At 37.9% G+C, this 27717-nt stretch overlaps 1 protein-coding gene across 2 annotated transcripts in view; it reads left to right on the top strand.

Moving 5' to 3' along the window:
• The window catches only part of LOC106056297 (squidulin-like), a 33798-nt gene extending 8211 nt beyond the window's left edge, over positions 1-25587 (top strand). Inside the window, exons 1-6 of one of the 2 annotated variants that reach the window (XM_013212977.2) lie at positions 7994-8137; positions 10270-10587; positions 16185-16328; positions 18563-18694; positions 21213-21326; positions 24057-25587. In XM_013212977.2, the coding sequence (XP_013068431.1) occupies positions 10503-10587; positions 16185-16328; positions 18563-18694; positions 21213-21326; positions 24057-24088 (507 nt within the window). In that variant the 5' untranslated portion in view covers positions 7994-8137; positions 10270-10502 and the 3' untranslated portion in view covers positions 24089-25587. Of the gene's footprint in view, positions 1-7993; positions 8138-10269; positions 10588-16184; positions 16329-18562; positions 18695-21212; positions 21327-24056 lie in introns of those variants that run through there. The other variant, XM_013212976.2, reaches the window with a different exon arrangement.
• Positions 25588-27717: the final 2130 nt, after the last annotated feature.

Genomic DNA, 27717 nt, shown 5'->3' with positions numbered 1-27717 from the left:
TCTTAAGAAGATTAGAAATGATCTGACATATTGTTACGAATCTCACTATCTAGGCTCTCTGCAAACTGCACCATACACCACCAACTTAAAGAACTTGACAACTCAAGGCTCCAAAGTAACGTAACACTTTAATGTCAATAAATAACAGCCAATACTGTACAATTGGCAACACGTACACTGTACAAATATCTCTCCGATAACACCGTTCCGCCGTATCAACTCTTGCACTGGCCTCTCCGTCTCGTTCCGTGCTTGCACTGGGTTCAACAGTTCAGGACTGACTTCACACACTAGGCTCGTTGTGTCGGACTCGATCGCAGACCAAGATCAAGACGCCAGTCGTCTCAACTGTACTTGACAGTACTCCGCACTGAACCGTCGTAATGCTCCGTACAGAACCACACCGCTGAACTGTGCTGTAGTCGACCGGACTGTAGTGAACCGGGCTCTGAACCGTCTTGACTGCGTCACCTCCGCTCTTATATAGGGTTCCTACTGGCCTTCTCGAACCGGACAGAACGCCGCTCGACGTTTCTAGGTGGTCAGATGACTACAACTCTCGTGACGCTCCTGAGCTCTGTTCACGACGGCGATCCTTCCCGAACTGTCCTGTTGACACTCGACTCGGCTGACCGTCGTAGCTCGTCACGGTTGACCGCTCGTCTAGCGCTGGCCTGGGGCGATTTGCGTCGGCTGACTACACACACACCACTACCCCTCTCTGTGCCACCACCAAGTTTATAACAATATTTTAAGATGCAATATACACATAACTATACTAATCCTTAGATTAAGCTATATATTTCAATGCAAATAACTATACAAACTAGACTGTCACTAGTAAATTGCAGTACTTTTTTCACACTATGCGATCTGTAGAGCAGAAGATGTAAAGGTCATCTGTTCTATGTTCTATCAGTTCTATGGTCTACGGTTAACGAGGGTGTCGCTTGGCCAGGACAACGGCCAACCGCCGTTACTTTCACCATGCCATGTCAGGTACCCATTGCAGTTGGATGGACTCAGTGACAACCCACGCCTTTTCCGAGATTCGAATCCGGGAGGCCAAGTGCCTTACCAGTCAGCCTCTAGACCACATGAAGTCAAATCGAGTGTTGGTTACATTTTTGTCATGATAAAAACTGAAGCGAAAGAGACGGGGTTATAGGATTAAGTTTGGTATAAATACAGACGACTATTTCTGCAGCAATGGCCAAACTTACAAAGCGATTTTGTAAAAAACGCCAAACCAATTGACAAGGCAACTTAGATGCTAATCTATAATGCAGGGAAAGTGGATACAGTGCTCAATGGCACTTTGATGGGTATCCCTTAGAAAGATTAGCTCTCAAAGCAGGATGTTTTTAGAGCCATAACTGTAAATAAAATGTGTACGAATTACTTAGAAATGGAACATGTCAGTCACATGCTAATAGGAAGAATCCCCTTCGCAGAATTTGCAAACAAGAACAGTCACAAGTAGGTAGGCATATCATCCATTTTTACAAAGCTTATTTCAACTCTGTCTGTTTGTCTGTCTGTTGAAAATTATGTACACATTATTTCTTCCACACCCATTCTCGGATCAAGGTAAACCTTTACAAATTATTTATTTTACCTAACAAAGCATGAATCAAATATAAAATTGAACCAATTAGTCAACTTATTATTGGTAATTAATTAGTTTGCATGATGTCGAAAAATGGAAACAGTATTCTACATTTTTTTAATATAGTTGTAGTGGTGAAGATCTTTCCCTTAGCCAAGCTTTAAAAAAAGTATTTGTTTCCTTGTTACAGTGTTGTTTTAATCCACCATTACGTGTTCAATGTAAAAGGAATTAGAGACGATGACCTCATAATAAAAATAAAATATGGCGAATGAATTCCCTAAGGATCTCATAGCATGAAGTTATACCTTACTAACTGACATGAAAAATGCAGAACTAAGGCTTTGGGGGAGGCGGGGTAGATGCAACTTGTGAAAGAAAAAAATAGAAAGAAACGTCTTATCGCATAGAAGAACACATTTATAAGTAGGAACTATCTATCAGAATTGTGTTTTGCGGTAACAAAAGATCCAGAACCAACACAATAAGAAAGACACTAACACTAGTGAATCTTTAGAGTAGGTGCATTGTCTCTTTAAATAAATCGATACATAAGGAAAATAATCTACATTTTGTGAGAGGGTAGATCTTTCAATAGAAAATACTACTTCTAAGGAAACATATTTATTTAAAATGATGTCTTATTACTGCACATTTCTGTAAACCTAATGACCCCGTTAAAGTAAATAACAAAAAAACTTGAAACCCCCCCCCCCCCCCTCACCTTTCTTTTTGTTTGTTTTTTGTTATTGCGAAAGCTTTAATTTTGTTTTTAAAGTTAAATGCTGAATTGTGGCCCTTGTAGAACAGGGAAAGACCGCCAAGTGGCGCTGTTGTTCAAACAAAGGTCGCCTAGGCTCAAGCTGCTAAATTCGTTAAAAATTGATAGGGGGAGTAATCGATTTCTGTTTTTCTCATTTTTCGTTTGCGTGTTGTCTTAAAAGATTCAACAACTTATTGTTATGCTTAAGACTCAGTGATTGTTTGGTGAATATTGCTGAGGTGAAAGGTTGTTATCTTTCAGCATCAGTGTTTTGGTTTTAAGAATGACTAATTTTTGAAGTTCCATGCTGTCAATGTTTCGTTTCTGTTAAATACTGTACATTTCGGTATTTAGACATTTCCACGATGTCGAACATAAACAGCATAAATACGACAGTAAAAAGGTCCCAATTTCGATGGGCGGGGACATGTTGTCCGCTTGAAAGACAATCGCCTTCCCAAACGAGTTGAGTGCAGGAAGGCTTTTCCAGGGAGGTCAGTACAAGCGCTATAAAGACACTCTCAAGAGCTCCTTCAAGGAATGCGATATCCACATTTACGGCTGGGAAGCACTAGCTCTCGATCGCTTCTCATGGCGTGAAGCTGTGAGTCTCGGAGTCTCGAGATTTGAAACAAGAAGAGTAACCAGGGTGAAAGAGTGCCGAACCAACAAAAAGAGAGAAAAAAACAGAATAATTAACAATCGACATTTCCATGCTTTCATCTGGTGGTGGGGGAGGCAACTTCAGAGGGCCCTTACGTTCCATGGCTAGGGCCCTTAAAACTTTAAGAACGGCATTGCAAAAAGGCTCCACCATAAAAAAAAATAGACTTGCCGCAACATCTTGTCTTCTTCCCCTATTACGCTATTGCAAGAGCCAAAGACTGGCAGAACCAAACAGTAATTTCAAAAAAAAAAATAAAATATTTACCTTTTATTTAAGACTCTCTCTTTTCATTATAGAAAATGCCATATGAGTAACTATCATAAACCTACCTCTACAATACTTTGCTATTATCGAAGACAATACATGATTATTAGATGCTTATAAGTTGCGAAACAAATTTATAGGTCGATATAATTTTTTTTTGTTTTTACCGTCTTGATATCACTTATTTGGAAAACCTACTGACTATACGATCAACTAATTTAAACTTGTCACTCATTAAAACAGGCTGGACTCTTGGACGTACTAAAATACTAAATTCAACAATCCCAGCCTTCATGACTGTTAGAGATTGAGAACTTTTTTGTCAAACTCATACGCATAACCCTTATTAAGATTGACTAATTAAAAAATAAACTGATTTCAACGTAAATTACTTTCTAATGGATGCCAAAGCAGTCTTAATTAATAAACAGGATGAACCATAATCTAGATTTTAAATATATAGGTCAAGCTTCGATTCGTCGTTGGAGCTCCAGCTTCTTGTTAAAATATTGATTTAATTATTGATTTTTAAACATCGATTAAGTATTGGGAAGAAAAGCTTTAAGTTTCAGTCAAGACCAGGATGTAAGATAAAGGTATGTAATCTGTCAAGAGTGACATTCCTTGGCGGTAGGGCAAGTCTAAACATGTCAAGGTTCCCCTTTCAGAGCTTGCGATCTATGTAAATTTCATCTGGTTCTATGAACGATGGTTCACGAGGGTGTCATTCGGCCAGCACAGTGACCAAGAACCTTTATTTCGCCAAAGAATGGCAAGTATCCATAAGAGTTTGGTGGAATCAGGGGCGTCCTGAAAATCCCGAAGATCAAAATTTAAGTCTTGGGTACTGAAACCAAGTTCTCTACCATTTAGCCACGACGTACCTTTCAACACTTTACTATCCCTGTACTATAAACAAGTAGATCTATTTAAAAAAAAACAAGAGTTGGTCACTGATAACTTATATTTTAATGCGTTTATAGTTGCTGGCAGAAATGTCAGTTGAGGAACCTTGCGATCTTTAAGCAGAATCAACTAAAAGTTACGTAACTAAAAGTAAAGTAGCAAATTATACATAAAACACTGAACCATAATCTTCAAAAACAAAAACAAAATCTAATAAAATACTCAGAGAGACACAAAGATAAAGTCTCATTCAGTGGCGTAGCTAGGGTGGGGGAGGAAGAAGGAGAATTTGAAAAATGAGTGTTTTTTTACATTAAAAATTAAATATTACTCAAAATGCAGGGGCCCCATAAAGAGGTCAAGCCCTCCGGGCCCCAAAATGATGGAAAGTTACTAGCTACGCCAATGAGCACATTCCTCGTCCAATATGCTGGGAGAAATTTGTTCAAATTCTCCTTCTTCCCAAGTGCTATTAGAGCATGGAATGGGTTGCCTAAGCCAGCCAGAAAAACCAGTGAATTTAAGTCATTGGTTAACATGCATGACTAGATGCATGACGCGGTAGGACGTAATCATCTTTTTTGAAGTAAAGTCTGCATTATATAAGATAAGAAGATAAGGGCGTTTGTATTATAAAAGATAAGAAGATAAGGGCGTTTGTGAGGACTGATGACTAAACTGTAAAATGTGTGTAGCGCTGGTAGTAGAGTGAAGGTGTTGTTGAGCACTCTGTTTACTTGAGATTTTATTCATTACAATAGCGAGTTCTTAAATGTCCGAACCAAGCCAACAGAACGTAATAATAACGTGAATTCAAAACGTTATTACAGAAAGAAGGGCACAGTCAAAGTCGTCAAAATTCACTACCAGCCGTCTCTTTGTCCTTTGCCCGTTATTTTCTCTCTAACATATTTCCCTTTAACTTTTCAATGTACTGTTGCGTCACTACGGAAATACCCAGTTAAACCCAACTTCTACGCTTCTTACTATTGAGTCATTACTGTAGGACTACCAACTTGGACTGCTATACGTGAGGAACAAGGCAAAGGCTTGTAGAATTTACTTGCCAAAATGTGTGACAGCGTTTAAGGACGGTGGAGTGCGAAGATGTTCCATTGAAGGTAAAGTAAATATTTCAACGCACAAAGCACGGATATCAAACTTTGCCAACTTTCCTAGTAAATTGGTAAGTATGGCAAACGCAACCCTTTTTTTTTTACATGAAGCGTTTGTCTGACTACCAGAAACCGTTTTGCTATCTGAGAGGGCTTAAGTTCGAAACCCGATTAATTTAGGCTTAGTTGTTACACATTTACCCTAATTTCACATATTCACACAAGAGCTTGGGCCGATCGTAATGGTCAGGGCGGCCTTAAGTAATTTGAAAAATTAAGACCTGAAAACTACGCAATGAATTATAAAACGTCCTGCATCTATTTAAATCTTGAATCATAGTAGAGACTTAGAGACATTTGATCAATGTTTTTATTTCAACAAAATTTCTTTTGAGTCCTGCCCGCTGCCTAATTTGTCTATGCTTGAGTCCGGCCCTGCGCTGGTTATGCTATTGTTCCCCTTTCAGACCTTGTGGTCTATAGGGCAGATGATGTAAAGGTCATCTGATTCTGTGGCCTACGGTTAACGAGGGTGTCATGTGGCCAGCACAACGACCAACCGCCTTTACTTTTCCCCATTAATGTCAGGTACCCATTAGAGCTGGGTGGACCCAGAGGTGCCCATGGATCCCGAAATAAAAATCCCAGTCTTCCCCAGGATTCGAACCCAGGACCCTTGATTCAGAAACCAAGCGCTTTACCGCTCAGCCACCGCGCCTCCATTACAGTAATACCACTAGTAATATAGCTCAGTAGCTAGTTGCATAGTCTTTTCTAATCCTTTTGTCCATTGCCAAGAACACAAATGATTTTTTTAAAATCTTACTTCAGATCTCACACTTGAATGTCCACATTGACCGATGGTCATTGATTGTTTTCTCCAATTCGAGGCTCCAGATTTTTTGTTCTTATGTTATTCGTTTATTTTGAAAAACAAAGTAAATTAAACTGTTTGGTCATCTGGTATAAGATATGGAACATAAACATAGAAATATGTAGGTCTGTGATATAGAATTTATGACAAAGAAATATATAGGCTAGTGATATGGAATTAAAGACAGAAATATATAGGTATGTGATATGAACTTAATGACATAAAAATATATAGATCAGTGATATATAATTAATGGCAAATATGTAGACTCTATATCTAGTATATGGAATTAATCTACATCTCTATTTGCCTAGGAAATGTTCCGCAAACCATAGCATCAGCGCTTCTGTCTCTGTGAGGACATTGTACAGAAACTCATCAATGCGTAAAGCGAAAAAAAAAACAGTAACAGTCTAATCTTTAGCCTTTATGGCCTCTGTGGGCAGTTCCTTGTGCGTGGGCCCTTCACAGTTAACCCTGCGTGTTCAGTATTTCTCTCTCTCTGTCTCTCTCTCTTTCTCTCTCTGTCTCTCTCTCTCTCTCTCTCTGTGTCTCTCTCTCTATATATATATCTCTCTCCTACCTTTCTCGTCCTTCTAACCATTACGTTTGCTATTTATTTATTGACCTGGTTCCAATCAATCTATTGGACCCGTGTTCCATCTACCAGACCACAAGCATTGATCTCATTAATGGGGGGCTATTGTCTGGAACCACCACCTTATCTTCCCCACGGGACATCAATCAAACCACTCTTCATCCTTCTCTCTTTTTTTCTCTCTCTCTATCTCTCTCACAGTATTTCTCTCACTCACTGTCATTTTTTCAGTGTCCTTTCTCTCTCTCTTTCTCAATCTCTCTCAAAACACTCACTGTCTCTGTCTTTCTGTCTTACACTCTGCCTGTCTTTCTGTATATATATATATCGCTCTGTATTTCTGTCTTTCTCTCTGTGTATGTTTTTCTCTCTCTATCTCTCTATGCCTTTCTCTATATATATTTCTCTCCTACAATCCCTGTCTCTGTCTCTATCTCTTTCTCTATCTGTCTTTCTAGCGCTGTCTATCTATATTTCTCTTTCTTTTTTTTTCTGTCTTTTTATTTCTGTCTCTCTCTCTGTCTTTATATCTGACTTTCTTTTTCTCTGTCTTTCTCTTTCTCCGCTTTTCCCCCTTCCTCTCACTCTATCTTTCTCTTTCTCTGACTTTCTCTCTGCCTCTCACTCTGTCTTTTCCCCTGTCTGTTTTTCTATCTTTGTGTCTTTACCACTCTATCTTTCAATTCTTTTTCTCTCTGTCTTTTCTCTTTCTCTCTCACTGTCTTTCTGTGTTTTACTCTCTCTTTCTCTCAGTGTCTTTCTGTCTCTCTACCTCTGCCTCTCCATACATGCCTTTCTCTCTTTATTTCTCTCTCTGTCTATATCTCTGTCTTTCTCGGATTCTCTCTTTCTCTCTCTACTTCCTCTCTCTGTTTTTTTCTATGTCTTCCTCTTTTTTTCTCTCTCTCTCAGTCTGTCTATCTCTCTCTCTCTCTGGCGCCTACACTAACTCACTTATAGAGGCTTACTTCTTTCTCTCTCTCTCTCTCTCTCTCTCTCTCTAAGGCGACTTTGAAAGGTCAAATATTAATAAACAATGGAGCGCCGTTTGCATGCCAGTGTTTTTTCCCCATTAAAAGAAACTAAAAGAATCCCCCCTCCCCAATAAAATCGTGTAGATCTATTTGGCAACATGAGCGACAACTGAGTATTAGACTTTGACCCGGATGTACGCCTGAGCAGACTAACTGGACATGGTTTACTATCTAGTTACTAATGTAGTAGATATTACATTTAGCGCTGATAAGTTATAACACTAACTGGGGTGTGAACCAATGTAGAGCTGCCAAACTGAAAGTCTTGAGTTCAAATCTGGATGGTTTCATTATCCTATCTGCATTGGTGAGTTTGTGTCAGTGTCAAAGCTTACCTTGTTTACAATAGGCCTACCACTATTCGAATAATCTCTTCATGGATCCAAGGACCTGAATAGGTGGATGGACTGCTGACATAAAAAAAACGGCTCTTACGATTTTCCTAGAAATTTAACAAATTATCGCTGAGAAAAGAATTATTAACTCGTTGGCCACACTGGGAAAACTCTAGTTTGACTGTTATAGTTTTTTCAAAGTAAAAAAAAAATAAATGTAAATTTGGCTGGAGACTATATCTCGATCTAGGTCTAGAGCCAACATGGCGTAGTCAGCCGTATTACAGTAATTATGCGATAATTGAGTAAATTTTAAGTTGCTTCAATTTTATTGAAGTTTTAGATCTAGATCTAGATCCATATAATAAACATACCCATAAATAATCGCATAAGTATGCCTTCCTCAATAACCCAATTCAGAAAATGTGTATTTTCTAGAAGCTTACGGTGTCACAGGTTCGATACCCGAATTGAACCAAAAATTAAAAAAAATATTTTTGTTTAAATCATTTTATTATACTTGAAGTTTAATAATGGAAGTACTGTCTTTTTTTTTAAATATGTTTTTTAGAATGTTGTTCTTGTTACTCTCTATCTATTTCTCTTTAACCCTTAAAGTGCTGAGCTATTTTACAATGTGGAATTACAATTCTAATGTTTAGAGGCTAATTTACCACACGCGTTTAGAGGGTTAAAAAATATTTCTTCTACTATATGCGATGCGTTTTATGGTATAAATATGTTTTTCCTTAATACATAAGTCAAGAGTTAAAGTAGAGCTTGACCTCTTGGGGCCCCTGGTTTGCATCCTGGTGAAGACTGGGATTTTTATTTTCGGGATCTTTAGGGGGTCTCTGAGTCCACCTAACTCTATTGAGTACCTGACATTAGTTTGGGAAAAGTAAAGGTGGATGGTTGTTGTGCTGGCCACATGACACCCTTGTTAACCGTGGGCTACAGAAAAAGATGACCTTAACATCATCTGTCAAATAGATCGCAAGGTCTGAAAGAGGGAAAGTAGAGTAGTTTTTGTTTTAAGGGTTTAAAGAAAGGATGGTTGAACATTGATAATCGATACTATGGATTGAACCAGTGGCGACCCTCGACTTGGTGTCATCGCGATTAGCGAGTAATGTCACGACCGCCCCCTTTCCCCCGGCCAAAACTCCTTTCTAAAATAAATTCTGTCAATAAAATCTGTCCTTATTAGGCTATTCGTTTTCTTGAAGCATAATACAAAGATCTGATTCCTTGAGGTTTTTATTGCCGGAATTGGTAATAGTTATAAGTAATTTAGTAGCTATAAAATGCCTCCAGTGGCATGCGTCTCAAATATGTTCTGACAATTAGTCCAACTCATGGTCCACGTGAAGCTCAGGTTTTGGATCTCCTAACAGGAGGAAAGGGATAACGCGAGCAACTGGTTCCTAAACCAGTAAGCTTTGGGCAGGAAGGGAGGGGGCTAGTTAGCCTTTGCTGGCTACTCACCTAGGAGAAGGAAATCTATGAATACAAACCTCTGCTGTCTTGCTGTCATACCCAAACATGGGAAAGGTTTCGGGAGTCAACCCTGAAGAAAAATCAGGAGCAGGTCACCCTTAGGCAGCTTGCATGCAGCACACAATGGTAAAATACCAAATATCTAATTACCAACCATCGATAATTGGTACAATTTATAGAGATTTTTAAAAATTGCATTGTTTCTTTCTTTTTATCCCTTTGGTGTCACCACCTAATGGTTGTTATCCTGTTCGGTACGCACCCCTCGCACCCACTAGCAACGCCACTGTCATTGACTATAAAATTACATGTATACGCTTTTCTAAAAACTCTAATAGTTAAATAGATAATTTAGTCTTTATAGACGAGTAATATGTAAAAACTGAATGCCATCTTGTCCAATATTTTAACAATAAAAGTCATTAGTGAGCAACTCTCAATACATTCCAAATGTGAAGCATGTGGTTCAGGGATAGCCTACCATTACAGACGTTTGATAAAACTATGCTTTTATAGCATTTAACGAAATCTGTTTTCTTTTGTTAGTAATTTTTTTACTATTTTTCTATCATTATTAAACTCGTTTTCATTTATTAACTTGCAGCTATTGATTCGACCTGAACATTGAAAGATCCCAACTTTTCCCTAAAGACAATCCAAGATTCTTTCAATCTGCCAAGTGCTGGTGTCTCCCTAAAGGTGACGGAGCCAGAGAATTTTCGATCGAGCCTGTGTGCGTTAATCGGATTTCGGGACCGGGAAAAGGTGTTGCTCAGATGATTGGACAGTAGTGGTCAATTATAGCCTGTCCACTACCACCACGGATACGCCGGTACCATGAGCGTGAATAAACTGATGGAGAAGAACAAGAAGTATCTGAAGCGCGCCAAAGAGCTGGGATTGAATCAGAAAGAGTTTGACAGTGGGTAAACCTTTCTTAAAACCAAGGTTTCTTTTTTTTATATCAGAGTCTGTTGTTTTGTTACAAAGCTTATATTGACTAGCTCTGTCTGTGTCTGGCAGGATTCTTTGACATGTTCATTTTTGTCTCCCACTTCTCATTCTCGGATCAAGTTGAAAATGTGCACACTCATTCATAGTCAAAAACAATACACGAATCAATCTAAAAAAATTAACCAATAGTCTATTCAACTAGTGGTAAATAATTAATACATTTCTACAAAAAAGGGGAAATAAAACCTGCAATGTCACGAGATTGTGCGTTGCTTTCACATATAAGCTTTTTTTTCTTTTTAAAGGTACTTTAAAAAAATATTTTGCTTGTTTTAATGGGTAAAACGTTCCCCATTCAGATCTTAGAGTCTATGCGGCAGGTGATTTAAAGGTCATCTGTTTCTATGACTGATAGTTAACGAGGGTGTTATGCAGCCAGCACAATGACCAACTGTCTTTACTTTTGGTAAATGTGCCGATACATACAGACTACTCGATTTTTTGTCACACATTAAATTTGTCAAATTGGTGGAGGGGGCCCACCAACATATTCTTTAACCCATGCCCACGGGTACCTTGCTACGCCACTGTGGAGAAGGACGCCCCAATCAAAGATCCTGTTGTCAGCTTCAAAAATAATAAACATGAAAAACTTTTTAAAAATACATTTTCAAAAAGACAATATCTCCAATATACAACTTAAAATAAAATAGCCAATGAGCTAGTATTTCTTCTCTCAGCGACATACAGCAACTGTTTTTGAGATCTGCGTTCAGGTTCCGTCCACCTACCTCCATGAAGTACTGACTTGAATAGAGGTATTGTAAGAATACATGGTGCTATAAGCGACAAAACTTTAAAATTTTAGTCAAAGAGTGCACACAAACAGGGCCGCCGCTACCTAGTGTGAAATGTGTGCTTTGCACGCAGGCGGCCGAATTAAGGAGGTGGTCAAATCATTATTTAAAAGTTAACTTTTTTTTTTACCATTTATCGGCTTTGATACAATGACACTTAATAGAAGTTTGTTTTTTTAAAAGTATGTTTTTAAAAGTATGTTTTTAAAAGTATTTTTTAAATGTATTTTTTTGTTATGAATATAGATTCTGCTCGACTTTGACCATGTCATATTGCTATGAAGGGAACAAACCATTACATGAAAATATGTTCTCCAGTTCAATTTTTTTACTAAGCTTATTTCAGCTCACACGGTCTGTCTGTCTGGTAAAAAGTTTACACACGTTTTCTGCCTCAAAATTTTATTTTGTCGTATATTGTTCTTATAAATTACAGACAATAACGTCCTTTGCCATTTATTGGGTCAAGCCTCAATCTATGGCTCGTTTAGTTACCTAGAAGACTAGTAAACACTCTCTCCATTCAGTATTAATCATTTTTACAAGTTCTAACCTTAAGATAATACAGTGCGGTTGACATATATTTTCAGACTTTATTTTACAATTATCCTGATATGACTTCTTGGGCATGGAGGTGGTAAGTGGCGGTTGGAAACAAGGGGGAAAGCAGGAGGGGGGTGTTTTGGGGTTATTACCTTCCTGCCAGTCCTTGAATAATAGATCTCTCGGCCATTAGAATCATGGCGACTTGCTCTTCGCTCGGCTCTGTTCACACCATCACGTGGTCACCACTTTCAACCGGGCCTCCTCACCAGGCTTCCATAGAGAGATCAAGAGAAATGAGAGAAATATGAACAATAAAAGGAAAGATACGGAGAAAGTGAAACAAGAAAAGCATAAAAAATATTTTCAAAAAGCTTATATGAAGTGTTATTGTATCAATTAGTTTTGATCATGTAGTTAAATGAAATCTAGACCAACAACATTAAATCTGTATCATTAGAAATATTTGTATCGATTGTTTTTGTTTAGCGCTATTTCATGCTTTTAGCTTTCTTATACGCTGATATCCTATAACTTATCTGGACCAGTTAGGAAATGGGGAGGGGGGGGAGAGAAAGAAAACGATATCTGCGTGGATTTTTACCCTAATTGGTTTTTAAAAGCGTTTACAAAAAAAAAAAAAAAAAAAAGGAGAACGATCTGAATTCGAAATCGTCGCTCACGCTTCCTCGAGCCGACGTGCTAACCACTCTGCTAGTGAGGTACTTATGATTAGAGAAGATTGTATAGTTATAAGGTGTTTGTTTTATTTTAGATCGGTGACCTATAAAGAGGACTAATTCAGCTTATACCACCACTTCAGTCAAGTACACTATCTTTTCCTTGTTCGAGATAACAAACAAAATAATTAATTACCAATAGTTAATTAACTAATTGGATAATTTCTTTTTAATTGATTCTGGTGTTGTCGAATAAAAGAACTAATTGTGCAATATTTCAGCTTGATCCGACATTGGCTGTAGGAGAAATAACATGTACAATTTTTTTACCACACAGTAAGACAGAGTCAGTTGATATAAGCTTGGTAAAAATAAGAGAGAAAAGAAACTATAAGAATGAAAGACATAAAAGAGAGAAAGATAAGATGGGAGAGAGAATAAGAGAGCAAACGAGAGTTAGGGAGAGTCTTATAGGGTGTGTGTTTCTATGGTGACAGTGAGAAGAGGCTAGCTATAGTTGTGACTGATTGATAAGATAAGTGGCATTGTCGTCATTGGTCTTAGTTAGGACAGACGACTCCAGAACGTGAGACTGCAAGAGAGACTGTGTTATTGTACTGAGTTAGATTTTGTTTAAAAAAATATTATTACTAAAGTTTAGTACATTTATTTGATCTCATATCAACTTTATCGTGTCTGTATTATAATAGCCTACAAGTTATATTTAGTATTGTTCACGTTATCTGACGTTTTATTAGTTAAGATACATTACGCCTACAACGGTTTTGTTGTCTACTAGAAGTTTGCTATGAGTCAACGACCGGGACATTAAGAAACCGGAACAGTCACAAAATAGAGCAGTGAGATTCATAATTAACGAATATTCACATTTGACTAGAACAACATTAAATTTAGAACGCCTTCAGACTCAAAGACTCAAAAGTAAAGTAGCAATTATACTTTAAACACTGAACCATAATCTTCAAATACAAAAACAAAATCTAATAACATACTCATAAAGGCACAGAGATAAAGACACATTCCTCGTTCCATATGCTAGGACACATTTGTACAATACCCCTTCTTTCCTGTGCTATTAGAGCATGGATTGGGTTGCCTGAGCCAGCCAGAATTTAAGCCATTGATTAACATGCATGACTAGATGCATGACGCGTAGGACGTAATCATCTTTTTTTTTTGAAGTAACGTCTGTATTATATAAGATAAGAGAGCAAAAGACGGAGAAAGTAGAAAGGAAAAGTAGATGAGGGGAGATAGAAAGAGAGAATGAGCAAGATAGGGAGAGCGTGAGAAATGTTTTAAAAAATGAGAGGAGAGAGAAAGAGAGAAGGAGGGATTAAGAAATAATGATAATTAAAGAAAAAAGAATGTCAGCGCGAAAGAGAGAGAACGAAAGAAAGTGAGAGATATTGAGAGAGATCAGGCTATTATGTGAGTTACATAGAGAGCTAATGAGAGAATGGTCAAGATGATGTTTGGAAGAATTGGAGGCTGGGGAAATAACAGAAACAAAAGTATGTGGAATACTTTAAAAAAAAATGAATGACAGATCACCTAACAACCTCTTTTTTTTTTTAACACGCGACCAAGACCTACATTTCGATCCATGTATTAGGTAATTGACTCTCAAGGGTGGGAAGCAACGCTGGTGCCTGACAAACTCTTCTCCCCCCTGAGGACCGCGCCCAGCCAGATCTCTCTTACCATTGTGTTATCCAGATGGGTGTTAAGGGAAGTTGGTTTGGTTGGGGCAGGTTGACCAGGACCGGAGGCCTGTGAAACTTTTCTCGCCTATATTGAATAGTAGAGTCTGTTGAGACAAGGCCGACGTCATCTTATCTTAAAAATTACAGACGTTCCTTCAAAATTAAATATATAATGACGCCCTACAAGTATCCATTGTGTGCATCTAGTCTTGCATGTTAATTAGATATTTAAATTCTGCTAAATCATTGGCTTTCTTTGCTGGTTCAGGCAACCCGTTTGTTGTGTCTCAGTCGTTGGTTTGTATCTCCAAACAGCTAGCACAACTCAACTAGGCGTGTTAAATGATGTAAGTATTTATACCAATAGCTCTATTGAAGTCGTAACTATGTGAAAAATTCCTGGAACTTATTGGGTGGGGAAAAATCTGGACACGGATCTCGAAAACGGCTCTGACGATTTTCCTAGGAATTGGACAGTTGCTGTTCATCGTTTGGAAAAGAATGACTAGCTTATTGGCCACAGAGAGCGAGAAGATATATGTCTTGAAAGGACTTTTTAAAAGAGTATTTTTAATGTTTTTCACCTTCACCTATCCCTTAGTCTGTTGGATCGTTGGGGCCCCACACAAGATTTGTCAACCGTTTATATCCATTCCTCTCTGTCTCTTGCCTTGGATAGAGCCTCTTTCAATGGCAGGCCCGTCCATTCTTTTATGTTGTCTTCCCATCGCTTTCTGACTCTTCTTTTTCCTGGTACTGTTCCCTGAATGAAGATCTTTTTGAGCCTTGAAGACTTTGAAGGCCATAGAGTTCTGATTTGCATTTTTTGACAGTAGCTAGCAGGTCATCGTGGGGTCCAAGCGCTCTGTAACACTGTCTCAAATCTCTTCATTTGTGATGCGGCCTTTGTAAAAATGTTTGTTTGTTTTACATGTTTCGGATGTTCCTTCAGAGTTGAAGATAGTTTACATCCTAGTCCAAACCTCCCGCAGGACGACGGGGGATGGGAGCGGGCAGGGTTTGAACCCTCGACCGTCGATAAATCCGAACGACAGTCCAGCGCGCAAACCGCACGGCCAGCCAGCCATCCTTTGAATGTAATATATAGGATCTTTCTGTAGCATCACAATTCCATTGCTGGGATCCTCCTCTCTTGTTCTGTAGTCAGCGTCCAGGACTCGCAAGCATATAACAATGTGGCCATGACCAGGGAGCGCATCAGTCTGATTTTGGTTTCGAGGGCTCTGCCTGTCTTTCCAGATTGTTTTGAGTTTAGCAAGTGCTGCTGTGGATTGTGCAAGTCAGTTTAAGTTTGGTTCCCTCATCTGAGACGATAGCTCCGAGGTATTTATAATTACTGATACTGATCAGCTTTCCACCTGTAATAACTGATGCCACCTGTTTAAGCCCTGTTAGTCTTCTAAAATTAGGGTTTTAAAGCCGTTTACTGGCATATGTTATTTTGCTTACGAAGTGTCGGACTGTGTGCCAATCGAAATATATTGTAAATATTATTGTAATTTAAATGTAATTTTTTTTTAGATTTCTGGTCTATATATGTCTTTACCTAATACAACGTAGTTTGATTTTGTCTACATGCACTTGCAGGGAAGAACATTGCCAATTTCCCATATGAAAGTAATTGTGAAATAAAAAAAAATATATATTGTTAGTGTCTCACTTTGCACTCTTTCTCGTTATAGTCACATCATAGAAATCATACTTTTTTAAAATTACTTCCCTTTGTCTCTATTTTAGACATTAACAGGGCATTCTGTCTGTTCGACCAAGATGGCAATGGAAAGATCAGCCGAGGAGAGATTCGGGAGGTGGTGAAGGCGATTGGTCGCCCCATGTCCGAGCGAGAGATCGAAGAGATGATGCGCAACGCTGACCTCGACGGTACGGCTATCTATGTCTTTTATTCGTGTCTACCTCTACCTGTCTTTATGCATTACTATTTTTTTTTAAAGTGTCTCATACAACCAAACAGACAGTATATCACCTTACCCTAAAATTAGTCCTACATGCGATAAATGAGTATTTTTCGATTTTTTTTGCAGATATGATCTGCAATATTTGAAAGACTCTCTGATGCTTTCAAACAAAAACACGTTGTTTTTTGTTTAAATCAAGTGTTAAAAAGCATCTTAGGTTCGAGGTTATAAATTCCGTCTCAACTATGATGTACATCTAGATTCTAGACCAACAATTAAAAAACATTTATAAAAGTTTTAACTCTTTCTCTCCTAACTGAGGATACCAGCGTTGATTCCACCAGAATGTGGTCAATAATTACGGAGAGAAAGAGTTAAAAAGCAAGCAATAGAAAAAGAATACTTTAAAAGAACTCAGCTTATTTAAGGGAAGGAGCTGCTTAGTCTCTCTGCCATTTATCTGAATATCACGGGGATCCGAGACTGGGTGTGAGAGAAATAAGATGTACAAACGTTTTGCCAAACAAACAGACAGATAGACAGGGTGAGTTGGGACAAGCTTGGTAAACACACACAAAGCACTTCTTATAATTTTGGTGTATCCAGTAAAAAAAAGTGTTCTCTCCCCTACACACATTGTCCAATGAACTGATATCTAGAACATGGAAACACATTTGTTTTTTGGGTGGGGATTGTGGCGGGGGTTCAATCAATCCACCATTTCTGCGATGTTTGATTTAGGAACTTTCAAAATGTCAACGTGGTTGTTTAGAATCCACATAACGACATCGATTAAATGTCATTAGCTGGAGGCGCATATTAATTAGCGGTCAAATTCAACCCAAACCAAATGTTGCAGAAATATGGATCCAAATTTTGGAAGTAAATAGGAACCTTTTGGACAATCATTCTCATGCCCTTCAATCATATTGTTTTAATCAATAACATATTTTGAACATTAGTGCATTTATTTGTTAACCCTTAAAGTGCTGAGCTGTTTTACAATGAGTGCATACAAAATGGAATTACAATTCTGATGTTTAGAGGCGAAACTACCACACGCGTTTTAGGGGTTAACAAATGACACTTGAGTATTTTGTTAGAATTTCACGGTTTTCGTAAGCACCTTTAGTGTCTTGCAGCCTTTCACGTATTATTTTTTGGAAAACCTCCACCACTTTGGCGATAGCATCGTTTATGTTGGGAACACTTTCCCAATTCGTCCCCAGCAGCCTTAAATTTGTTTACCCACTTGACAATGCATCGTTGTTGGGATAAGTAGAACACTTATTTTCAAGCTTCCGCCCTAATGATTGAAAGCAGCGGCGTCGCTAGGGTGGGGGTGCGAGGAGTGCGAATCGATATCATGTGGTGACACCTAAGTGAGAAAACTGTGTTGATTTGTGAAGCATTGACAATAGCAATGTGTGGTGACACCTAAGTGAGAAAACTGTGTTGATTTGTGAAGCATTGACAATAGCAATGTGTGGTGACACCTAGCAATGTGTGGTGACACCTAGCAATGTGTGGTGACACCTAGCAATGTGTGGTGACACCTAGCAATGTGTGGTGACACCTAGCAATGTGTGGTGACACCTAGCAATGAGCACGTGACAAAACTTCTGAACGTTTAATAATAACTATTTTTGTTTTGTTTGGAAAGGGGGGGGGTGTCTTAGGATGTATGATTGAGTGGTATAAACCACTTGGCTACCTACCAAGGAGCTTGAGTTCCAATCCTGTATTTCATTTGTGTATGCTGAGTTTAAAGACAGCACGGTGGAAACTGTCTTCCAGATACCTCCTTGAAGGTTCAAGGAAAGACATTGGACCATTACGCATTAAGTATAAAGGATGCGCTGTACAAAAAACTATAATTAAATATAAATAGATAAAATAAGTGATTGGCGATAGTGTGGCCCTATTACCAACCCTATCGAGGCCTCTTATTGGACATTTCTTCATTACACTTCATAAAAGGAGTGCATTAACTCTTTCTCTCCGTAATTATTTACCACATTCTGCTGGAATCAACGCTGGTATCGTTAGTTAGGAGAGAAAGAGTTAATACAACTCTTTAAACCAAACCTGCCACTACAGCTTTAATTGAGTTTATTTTCTTAAGAAGTGACCTCGTTCTGAGAAGGAAGCAGCAAAAGTAACCTCGATCTGTTTCAGTGATTGTTCTTATCTTCACAGGAAGTGGTTACGTTGAATTCCACGAGTTTCTTCCCCTGATAGCTCACGAGTTTGCAGCCAAACAAGGCGTCGACAAAGAGGTGCGAGAAACATTTCGATCCTTTGATCAGAATGGTGACGGCGTCATCACAGGTGGGTAGAACGGGGACACAACAAATCTTTCACAGACTTTTCGGTTACCGACAAATCGATCACGACAATTGTTCACGACAATCGTTCACGACTATTCGTTCACCCGACAATTCGTAGCCCGACATATCGTTCACCCGACAAAAAAAACAACAACTTGCTTATATTGAGTGAAAGCGAATCAATTAATTTAAATCAATCAAGTAATTAATTTAAAATGACTCAATATTTAGCTTTATATATGCAATACCATATAGTCGTCCGAAAAAGATAATTAATATTTAAAGTTGAAAGTCACTCCCCTAGTCTTGCGGTCTCTACGCCTCTGATATCTTGCATGTTGACAAGAGTCATTCGCGCTTTGATATAGGAAGGTAAAAAAAACAGTGGCTTAGTCTGAATTCGTATTGAGCCTTCATGATGAAGGGCCGACATGTTTTGCCACTGAGCTATTCAAGTACTAATAAAAATAGAAGGTTTTATTAGTCTCGTATTACTTTACATTTTTTTAACGAAAGACCTAATTCCTTACTATCTACATTATTGTGATTATTGTCACGCGTCTACCGTCGCCGATTTAGTAAATTTTCCATGAAAAAACAAAATTAATTAATTACGATTAATTGTTAAACTAATAGTTGTTTTTTTTTAAATGGACAATGAATAGCGGAAAAGGTATCAAATTGATTCGATAATGGGAAGTGGGAGAAATAGCGTGTAAGTCTACAAGACTTTTACCAAAAAGAAGGACGGAGTCACTTAAGGTCGTTATAATTTTTTAGGGGGGGGGGCGGCGGGTTTTATTGATCCCTACCTATTATTATCAAATCTAGTAAATGGGTTTTGAAATAATGTGAACCCTAGGTAAAGGATAATTTAATTTTTGTTAATTGATGTCCATTGTCCTAAAAAGTGATTATTCTCTATCTTTAATATAAAATATTTTTTAGTTAACAAAATAGTTAATATGTTACTGCATACTGTTCAATTTAAATTGCTTCAAATCAAATTTCTCACAAATGTTAGATAGTTCATTGCCATTATTTCAGTAAGAATAACAACCGATTGTGTAGTATTTTATCATAACATTACCAGACAAGAGTGTGGTTATGGCCGTCGATACACAAGACATTTTTTTTTAAATGTAGAGGACATAAATTCCTTAGACTTGTGCAGAATCTCCACACAAAAAAAGTGGAGCCAAGGCCCTGTCATGTCTCTTGACCAAATAAAATGATTTTTCCCAGAGGCCAGCAATCAGTTTGACTTTAGTTTCGATGGCCATGCCCTTGTCTTTACATATTGTTTTGAGTTCCTCCAGTGCTGCTGTGGACTGCCTGTGCAATTCGGGCCAGTAGTTTGGGTTTGCTTCTCTCATCTGAGACGATAGCTTTGAGGTATTTAAAACTACTGACACTTATCAGCTTTTCACCTCTAATGCTGATGCCCTTTTTACAGCCCTGTATGCTATTGGTCATAATTTTAGAGGTGTTTTTTAGAGGTGCATTTATTTGCATACCATGTGCCGCATACCATATGCTGTGCAGGGCCGGTCCTACAGGTTGAGGGGCCCTATGCGAAACGGATAGAGCGGGGCCTAATTTGGGTTGTGATAAGGATAATAAGTGAAAATTAAGATTTTGTAGTAGAAAATAAATTGATCTTTGCATTTAATTTATACTTTACTAAGTACACAATCACTGTCAAATTAGCTTTACGAGCCATCTACATTAGATAGTAGTTTTCCAGCAAAAAACGTTAAACATTCAGATCTGCCTTTTAGATTTACTATTGACTAGCAAAATATCGCTTTTGTGGTGTGTGTGTGTGTGGGGGGGATTTATAAGAGGTCGAGATACATTTAGATCTATATTTGTATGCCAATAACTGTTGAAGTAAATTAAGTATTTGAAGTTCTTGTTTTGGTTAACATTCGGCTTATTATTACATTTTTATTAAATGAAAGCTGACAATGCCTTTTTTTTTAATCGCGAGTAGGATTTGCCTTTTCCATATTGAATGACACATCAAAATGACAATTTTGTCTGTTTTAAGATTTGCATCAATTTTCAGAAGATTTTTTATCTCAGGACATTTTCATGACTTTTTCTTATATTTTATAATTTCAGGAGAATTCCAGGAACCCTTAAATAATAAGTTAAAAATGGTTTAATTTAATAATTTACACCTAGAATTCACATCGCGCGGGGCCTATGAAAGTACGGGGCCTACTGCGGCCGCATAGGTTGCAGTGGCCTAAGACCGGCCCTGATGCTGTGAATCTCATAATGCAGGAAAATGCTCCGCACTGGTAGAGCTTGCTGGCTAAATGAGAGAAGAGGTCTCGAATGTTTCTTTTTGTTTGTCTAGAAAGACGTCACTAGTAAAAAGAATTGAGAAACACTGCTTACATTTGACCTCAGTCGACTGACAAATACGGAATGCTCGATTTTTATACTATCAAACCTTTTTTTTTTCTACTAACTTAAAAAAATCGAATTCTTTTTTTTTTCCCCATCAGCTAGGGAATTCAGAAGCGCTGTGGCCAGATTGGGTCAAAACTTGAGTGACGCAGAAGTGGCCGAGTTCTTGAGAAGTGTGGACAAAGACGGTGATGGAGTCATTAGCTATGAAGGTTTAATTCTTAACAAATAATTTTCGTTGTTGTCTTTAATTCTTTCGTTTTTTTTTAACAATACCTCTATTTTAGTCATAACTTCGTGGAAACAAAAACTTGGGTGGAACCTTCTGGGTGGGTGAACACGGATCTCGAAAACAACTCTAACGATTTTACTAGAACAGTTGGTGTACATCGCTGAGAAAAGAATAACTAGCTCGTTGATCACACTGGGAAAACTCTGGTCTGACTGTTATATTTTTCAAAGTAAAAAAAGAAATACATTTAAAATTAGCTTATCTCACCTCCTCTCTGCTTGTGGTCCCTTCTGGGGCTTAAAGCAACCAATCAGCTTCCTCCAGGCGTCTAGAGTGTGACCTAGTGTCTAGAGAATGAGAAAATTTAGCTTGAACGGACGAAACGTCTTCTGGTATTTCCGCACGTAGGCATTATTCATTCAAGAGTTTATTAAATCAATGTTCAGGAACATTCTGCGCATCATCTAGATCTAAAAGCTTATTATTGCACTATTATAAATTGTAGTAGATCTATACATTCGCTTACCCAGGATTCTTTCTCGGGAGGAAAGAGGATGGAGGAATAGGGCGGGGTACAAATGTTTCATAAGACTTGAATAACCATCATGAAGTTCCCAAGTTCAAAACCTTTGTCCCCCCCCCCTTCTCGGTCATTCATTTGGTGACCTGGGCCGTAACGTAATGTAACACAAGATCATTGTGATCTTTTTTCAATAAAGATTTGAAATGTATAACTCAAAACATTTTTTTAAAATCCAAGCAAGCAGACGTATCCAATCATCTCTAGAGACTAAGACACGCTATAAACGAAAAAAAAACACTTTATACAACAAAGACAAAAGGTGTCCTGACATCGCCTCTACATTTCTTCACGCCGTTTCTCTGGTTTTTATGTTAGTGTATTGTATTGCTTCTTCATCATCATCATCATCTTGACTTTCATCGTAGGGGTGCTGTGACAGTTCACGTAAGAAGTCCCTCTACTTTTCCAGGTCAGCAGGATAGCCAGCGGGAGGCCGGTCCATTCTTTTATGTTATCCAGCCAACTTTTCTTTCGTGCTTCCTCCACTGTACCTTGAAGAATGACTGTTGCTATCTTATCTTATAAAATACAGACGTTACTTCAAAAAGCAAGATGATTACGTCATACGCGTGTTCCTAATTAAATCTAGACATACATGTCAATCAATGACTTAAATTCTGCCAAGTCATTGGTTTTCCTGGCTGACTCAGGCAACCCATTCCATGCTCTAATAGCACTAGGGAAGAAGGAGCATTTGTACATATTAGTCCTAGAATATGAGTAATAATAATAATAATAATAATCTTTATTATCCGTAAGGAAATTTGTCTTACAATTTGTGCATTACACCAAACAAAAAACATTATAACTATAAGAAACCAAAGTGTACATTCACACCAGACGCACTCATAATTTACATGTGACAAAGTTTATACCAGATTGTTCTTATTTAATGATTTGATTGCCAGGGGAACAAAAGAGTGTTTGTGTCTGTTTGTCTTTGCTATCGGTGTCTTGTATCTCTTTTGTGATGGTAAAATCACAAAATCCTGACACAAAGGGTGATTCTTTATTTCGAGGATCTTGTTAGCTTTTTTATAGATGTTTGTCTCAAACAACTGCCCGAATGGGGTTTGTTTTTTGCCAATGATTTTGCCAGCAGCATTTAGGATTCTATTAAGTTTATTTTTATTTTTAATGCTCAGATTGCCATACCAGGCAGTGATATTGAAACTTAAAATATTGCAGATGTGAGCGTGATAAAACATAGCCAAGGCCTTTTCGCTAACATTAAACGAGGACAGTTTTCTTAGTAGTCGTAATCTTTGCTGCCCTTTTTTGCTGATATAATCAATATTTGCAGTAAAATTTAGTTTATTGTCTAGGATAGTACCAAGGTATTTAAAGGTTTGCACAATTTCAATAGTCTCTCCAGCTACAGAAACAATATCATTTCCCTTCTTGTCCCTACGAAAATCGATTATCTTACAATATGACCTAACCAGCTCAGTTTTAGTCTCTACGCAGTATTCAGGAATTCTTCCTTTTTATCAGCCAGAGTGTTGACTTATTGTTACGATGGATACTTGAAATAACAACACTTCGAGAATATAAACAATCTTGAAATGACAACACTTTCAGAATATAGACAAACAACTTTAAACAGCCATCTTCTCTCCCGGAGTAGTGTCCCCTTATCCATGTGCATATATCTTTCTACTTTATAACATTCCATCAACACTTGTAAAGTACATACCATTTGGTCTTCTTTTCCTGGTATCTGATACCCAGCATTTTTCTGTTGCGTTTACTTTCAAAAGCTTTGATTCTTCTTTTAGCCTCAGCGTTCAGTGTCCAATTTTCACAACCATTTAGGTCCTAATATAGGAGTGAAGAGACTGCTAGTGGTGTGCAAAGTTTTAATATTACTGGGAAGTTGATTTTACTCTTCCAGATTTTCCACAGTTTGGCCATGGCAGCTGATGCCAAGCTTAAAATTTTATTGCTTAGAGACATGTAAACTGAAAAAAAAAGGGGGGGGGTGAGAAAAAAAAGCGAGAACGAGAGAGAGATTACATTCTTTAATCAATAAAATACACTAACATAGAAAATAAAAAAGGTAAAGCTATATAGAGAAATGTAAAGGTGATAACTTTATTTATTTCCCCTTTCTCTCTTCTTTTTCAGAGTTTGCAAAGTACGTTGTGTCTAACATGTGACCTGATTCCAAGATTCTCAGAACCACTGTTATAACCCCCTTCTCTTTATTCAACAAGTGAATATCTTTTTATTTTGTCTTCATATATTATTATACACATTGACTACATGAAATGGTCTTGTATTTTGTGATGCCACTAAATAAGAGCATCGATTCTATTTTTTAATGACACTATGCCCCCTTTTTTGTCTTTCTTTCCTAAATGTGATTTTCTGACTGTGATTGTATGAATATAGATCTGAGTTTAGTTTAAAGTTACCAAGTAGCTCTCGTTCTAGATAAAAGCACATTTCGTAGGCCTATTCCATATGCCACGACCAATCCGTGTAAGGGCTCTTTCTTTACTAGTGCTATAAGGACATGGATACCTGAAGCAGACAAGAAAACAAATGGCTTAGTAGAATTTTAAGGTCTCTAATTCAGAGGTTGTCAAACTTTTTTTGCACCAGGGACCCCTGTATGGTCTGAACAGTAGTGAGGGACAAACTATCCCATTGGATTAACTGGATTTTAGCGAAGAGGTTATTTTAAATGCATAAAATTTTCATCTTTCGGACCCCTACGGTCGTCTCATTGACCCCTGGAGGTCCGCGGACCACAGTTTGAGAACGACGGCTCTAATTAACATGCACGACTAGATGAAAACATTGATACGCTTGGTAACGCCTGTAATGCATAAAATAAGAAGATACTATCTAGGAATAGGTAGTTTTTGGAACAAAGATGTTGAATCATAGCTACTTTAGAAGAGGGTCGGCGATTGGTCGTTGTGTTGGCCACGTGACACCCTGCTCGTTAACCGTTGGTCAAAGAAACAGATGGCCTTAACATCATCTTCTCTATAGATTGCAAGGTCTGAAAAAGGGAACTTTACTTCGGGAACGGGTCAATTTATTTGTTTAGTGGTTTGACACCACATGGGAAGGAGGAGGATTCACACTTAGCTAAGCTTCGAAAGGTTTGCTGTTACTTCTAAAGAATTCAACTATTGTTATAATTGTATGGTTCATTTTAGGTTTCAGCTTTTTTTCCCCCAGCCAACACTCATAAAATGTAACTATAGCAGTGCGGGCCCTGACGCAGTTTTTTTTAGGGAGGGGGGGGGGAGCTAGAAAGAGTTGTTAAGGCCCACCTTTAGAAAAGCCCACCACAAAACAAATACAACCCAGACCTTGCATTATGCTAGGGTTAGCTATGGCTATTTTTTCATTTACTTTTTGTTTTAAAGAAATATTTCCCTTAAAATCAATCTTTTAAAAGTTCTAAAAAAAATGAGGCCCGAATCTAGGAGGTGGCAGTGTAATATAGGAAATGGAAGTAGGCCTATATAATTGTGTGTATATGCACTTTCTCGTATTATGCAAAGTTATAAATATATTAACAGAAAGATTACTTTCATCCTTTTTATTATGAAGATATTGTTATTATCTGATGTGAACTTTATCATCACGTTTTATTTTTTCAATTTATTTCACGGAATAAATATACACTATTACAAACTTGTACCATTCCATTGTTTCATTTTAATTTTTTTTTTCAATGAAAGGTAAATATTGGCTTGGCATCAAAGTGTAAATCAATAGATTGATATAGAAGTGAAGGGGAATAATTAAAGATTCGTTAGGTGTCCTGAATACTCAATTATATTACATAATACATTTTTTTTTATTAAAAGGTCTAGGGAGAACGTTACCCTAAAGACGTGAAAAGGAGTAAGTCTATTCTGGGGTATAGAGGCTAGAGCATCAAGGTTTTACATGCTTACATTACAGGTTTGTGAATGTGTACATTTAGATTTAGGGCCACCCGGATCTAATGGGAGCCTCAAACTAACCGGGAAAGTAAAGGCTGTTGGTCTTAGTAGCCACCACGCGTTATATGGCTTTCCTTCAGTCGCGAAGCTAAGATGGATCATCTCAGAAATGACATGAATGCTTGGGCGTAAACTATGGTAGGGACGCGATTTCGCCCACACAAGTCCCCCTAACCTTTTCTCCACGCCGCCGATGTGTTCAAAGGAACGCCAGGTGGTGATTCCACTTGTTCTGCCAGGGTGTAGCAACCATACTACACTCTTTAAATGTAAGTACAACGAAAAATAAGTCAAGCCGATTTCATGGATCTCCATGAATCGCAGAGACTCAAGGAACTTTACCTCTGGGATGTGGTCGGGCGCATTGCTGATAAAATGAGGACTGAAATTGGAATCCTACTAAAGAGAGTGTCACATTCACGAGTAAGCGTTCCGCGGGTGACCTAACCTTGATCCATAAAACTACTAGCACCTTTACGCAGTATTAAGAAAGAAATTATGATGTCACAGTCGGTGACGTCAGCAGGGACTAGTTGTAAACAGTGGCGTAGCATCCATGGCGCGAAGGGGTTCAATGAACCCGGGCCCACGACCATTAGGGGCCCACTGGGCTTGGGCCCATGACTCTTGACTGGTTGAGAACTTGGGGATGACACCAAAGTGAAAAAATAAATTCACTTTTGTAAAAACCGATAAAAAATAGAATTTAAAAAACTCCCTCAAAATATCCTGAACGTTGTACCAAAATTTATTTGAACCTCAAACCCAGTGTTTTAAGCTTCAATGTAAGGATTTGCTTTGCATCAGGTTTTGTAAATTGTAATGGTGGGCTAGCTCTAATTGCACGTTTGAGGTGCCAATCGTTTCCATATGGTCTCATTCTTTTTTTTTCCCTTGTCTGTTCATAAAACTATTGGAGGTATTACAGGAATGGGGGGAAGGGCAAGGGATGGGGAAAGTTTGCTTAAGAAATAGGGATAGTCCTGATTGTCACTAATTGAAATTTCGATACAGCTGCAAATTATTCAATTTTCTCAAAGCTCAATACGTTTATAATTTGTTTTGTATTTAAAATATGTAATAACTTTTCTGTTTGATAATACCTGGTAATTTTTTTTTTCCAATCTTTATTTGACGTAAAAACAAAACTATTGAATCCGATAAGTCTATAGTGTAAGACAGTGATGCCCAGCCTAATTCGTCCTGCGGGCCTTTTTAATTTCCGACACTCGTGTCGCGGTCCACATGACCGAAAAGACACAAAAACGTAATGAAACGGAACTGAAACTATTTTATTAGAAACCCGTGGATCTAGCACTTACATTAATTAGTGAGATGTTTGAAGTTTGTCTTCTTTTCTACCCTTCGGAACAATGGCTTCAATTCTCTACTTACAATGTGAGCAACATTCTATCTAGCTTAACTACCGACTCTTTTTCTTATCTCTTTTGGCAACTATTCAATCCTTCGATCTCTAGGTGAAGGTGAAGTTTAACAATATTTATTCGCGGCTGAAATCAAGAATGCTGCCATATTTGTTTGTTGTTGTTTTTTTAAACAACCATACTTTCTTTACATATCAAATACATTGGCTTATTATCATGCTCCACAACAAAGTAAAGATCCGTTCACTTTTACTGTTAGATTATACATCAAGTCACATTTCATAAACACTATGTTAAAGGTCATGGTACCAATCCATCAGAGAAAAAGTTAGGGTAACGTAGGTAAAAATACTTTTATCTACCTTTTTGGAGAGGGGATTTCCTACACTTTGTGCCGTCGTTTCGCCGGGCCGGATGGAACCACTTCGCGGG

This window comes from Biomphalaria glabrata, chromosome 17 (genome assembly GCF_947242115.1).
Source record: "Biomphalaria glabrata chromosome 17, xgBioGlab47.1, whole genome shotgun sequence".
NCBI lineage: Eukaryota > Metazoa > Mollusca > Gastropoda > Planorbidae > Biomphalaria > Biomphalaria glabrata.
The sequence above is the reverse complement of the archived record's forward strand: the minus strand, read 5'-3'. Positions and strand labels throughout refer to the sequence as shown.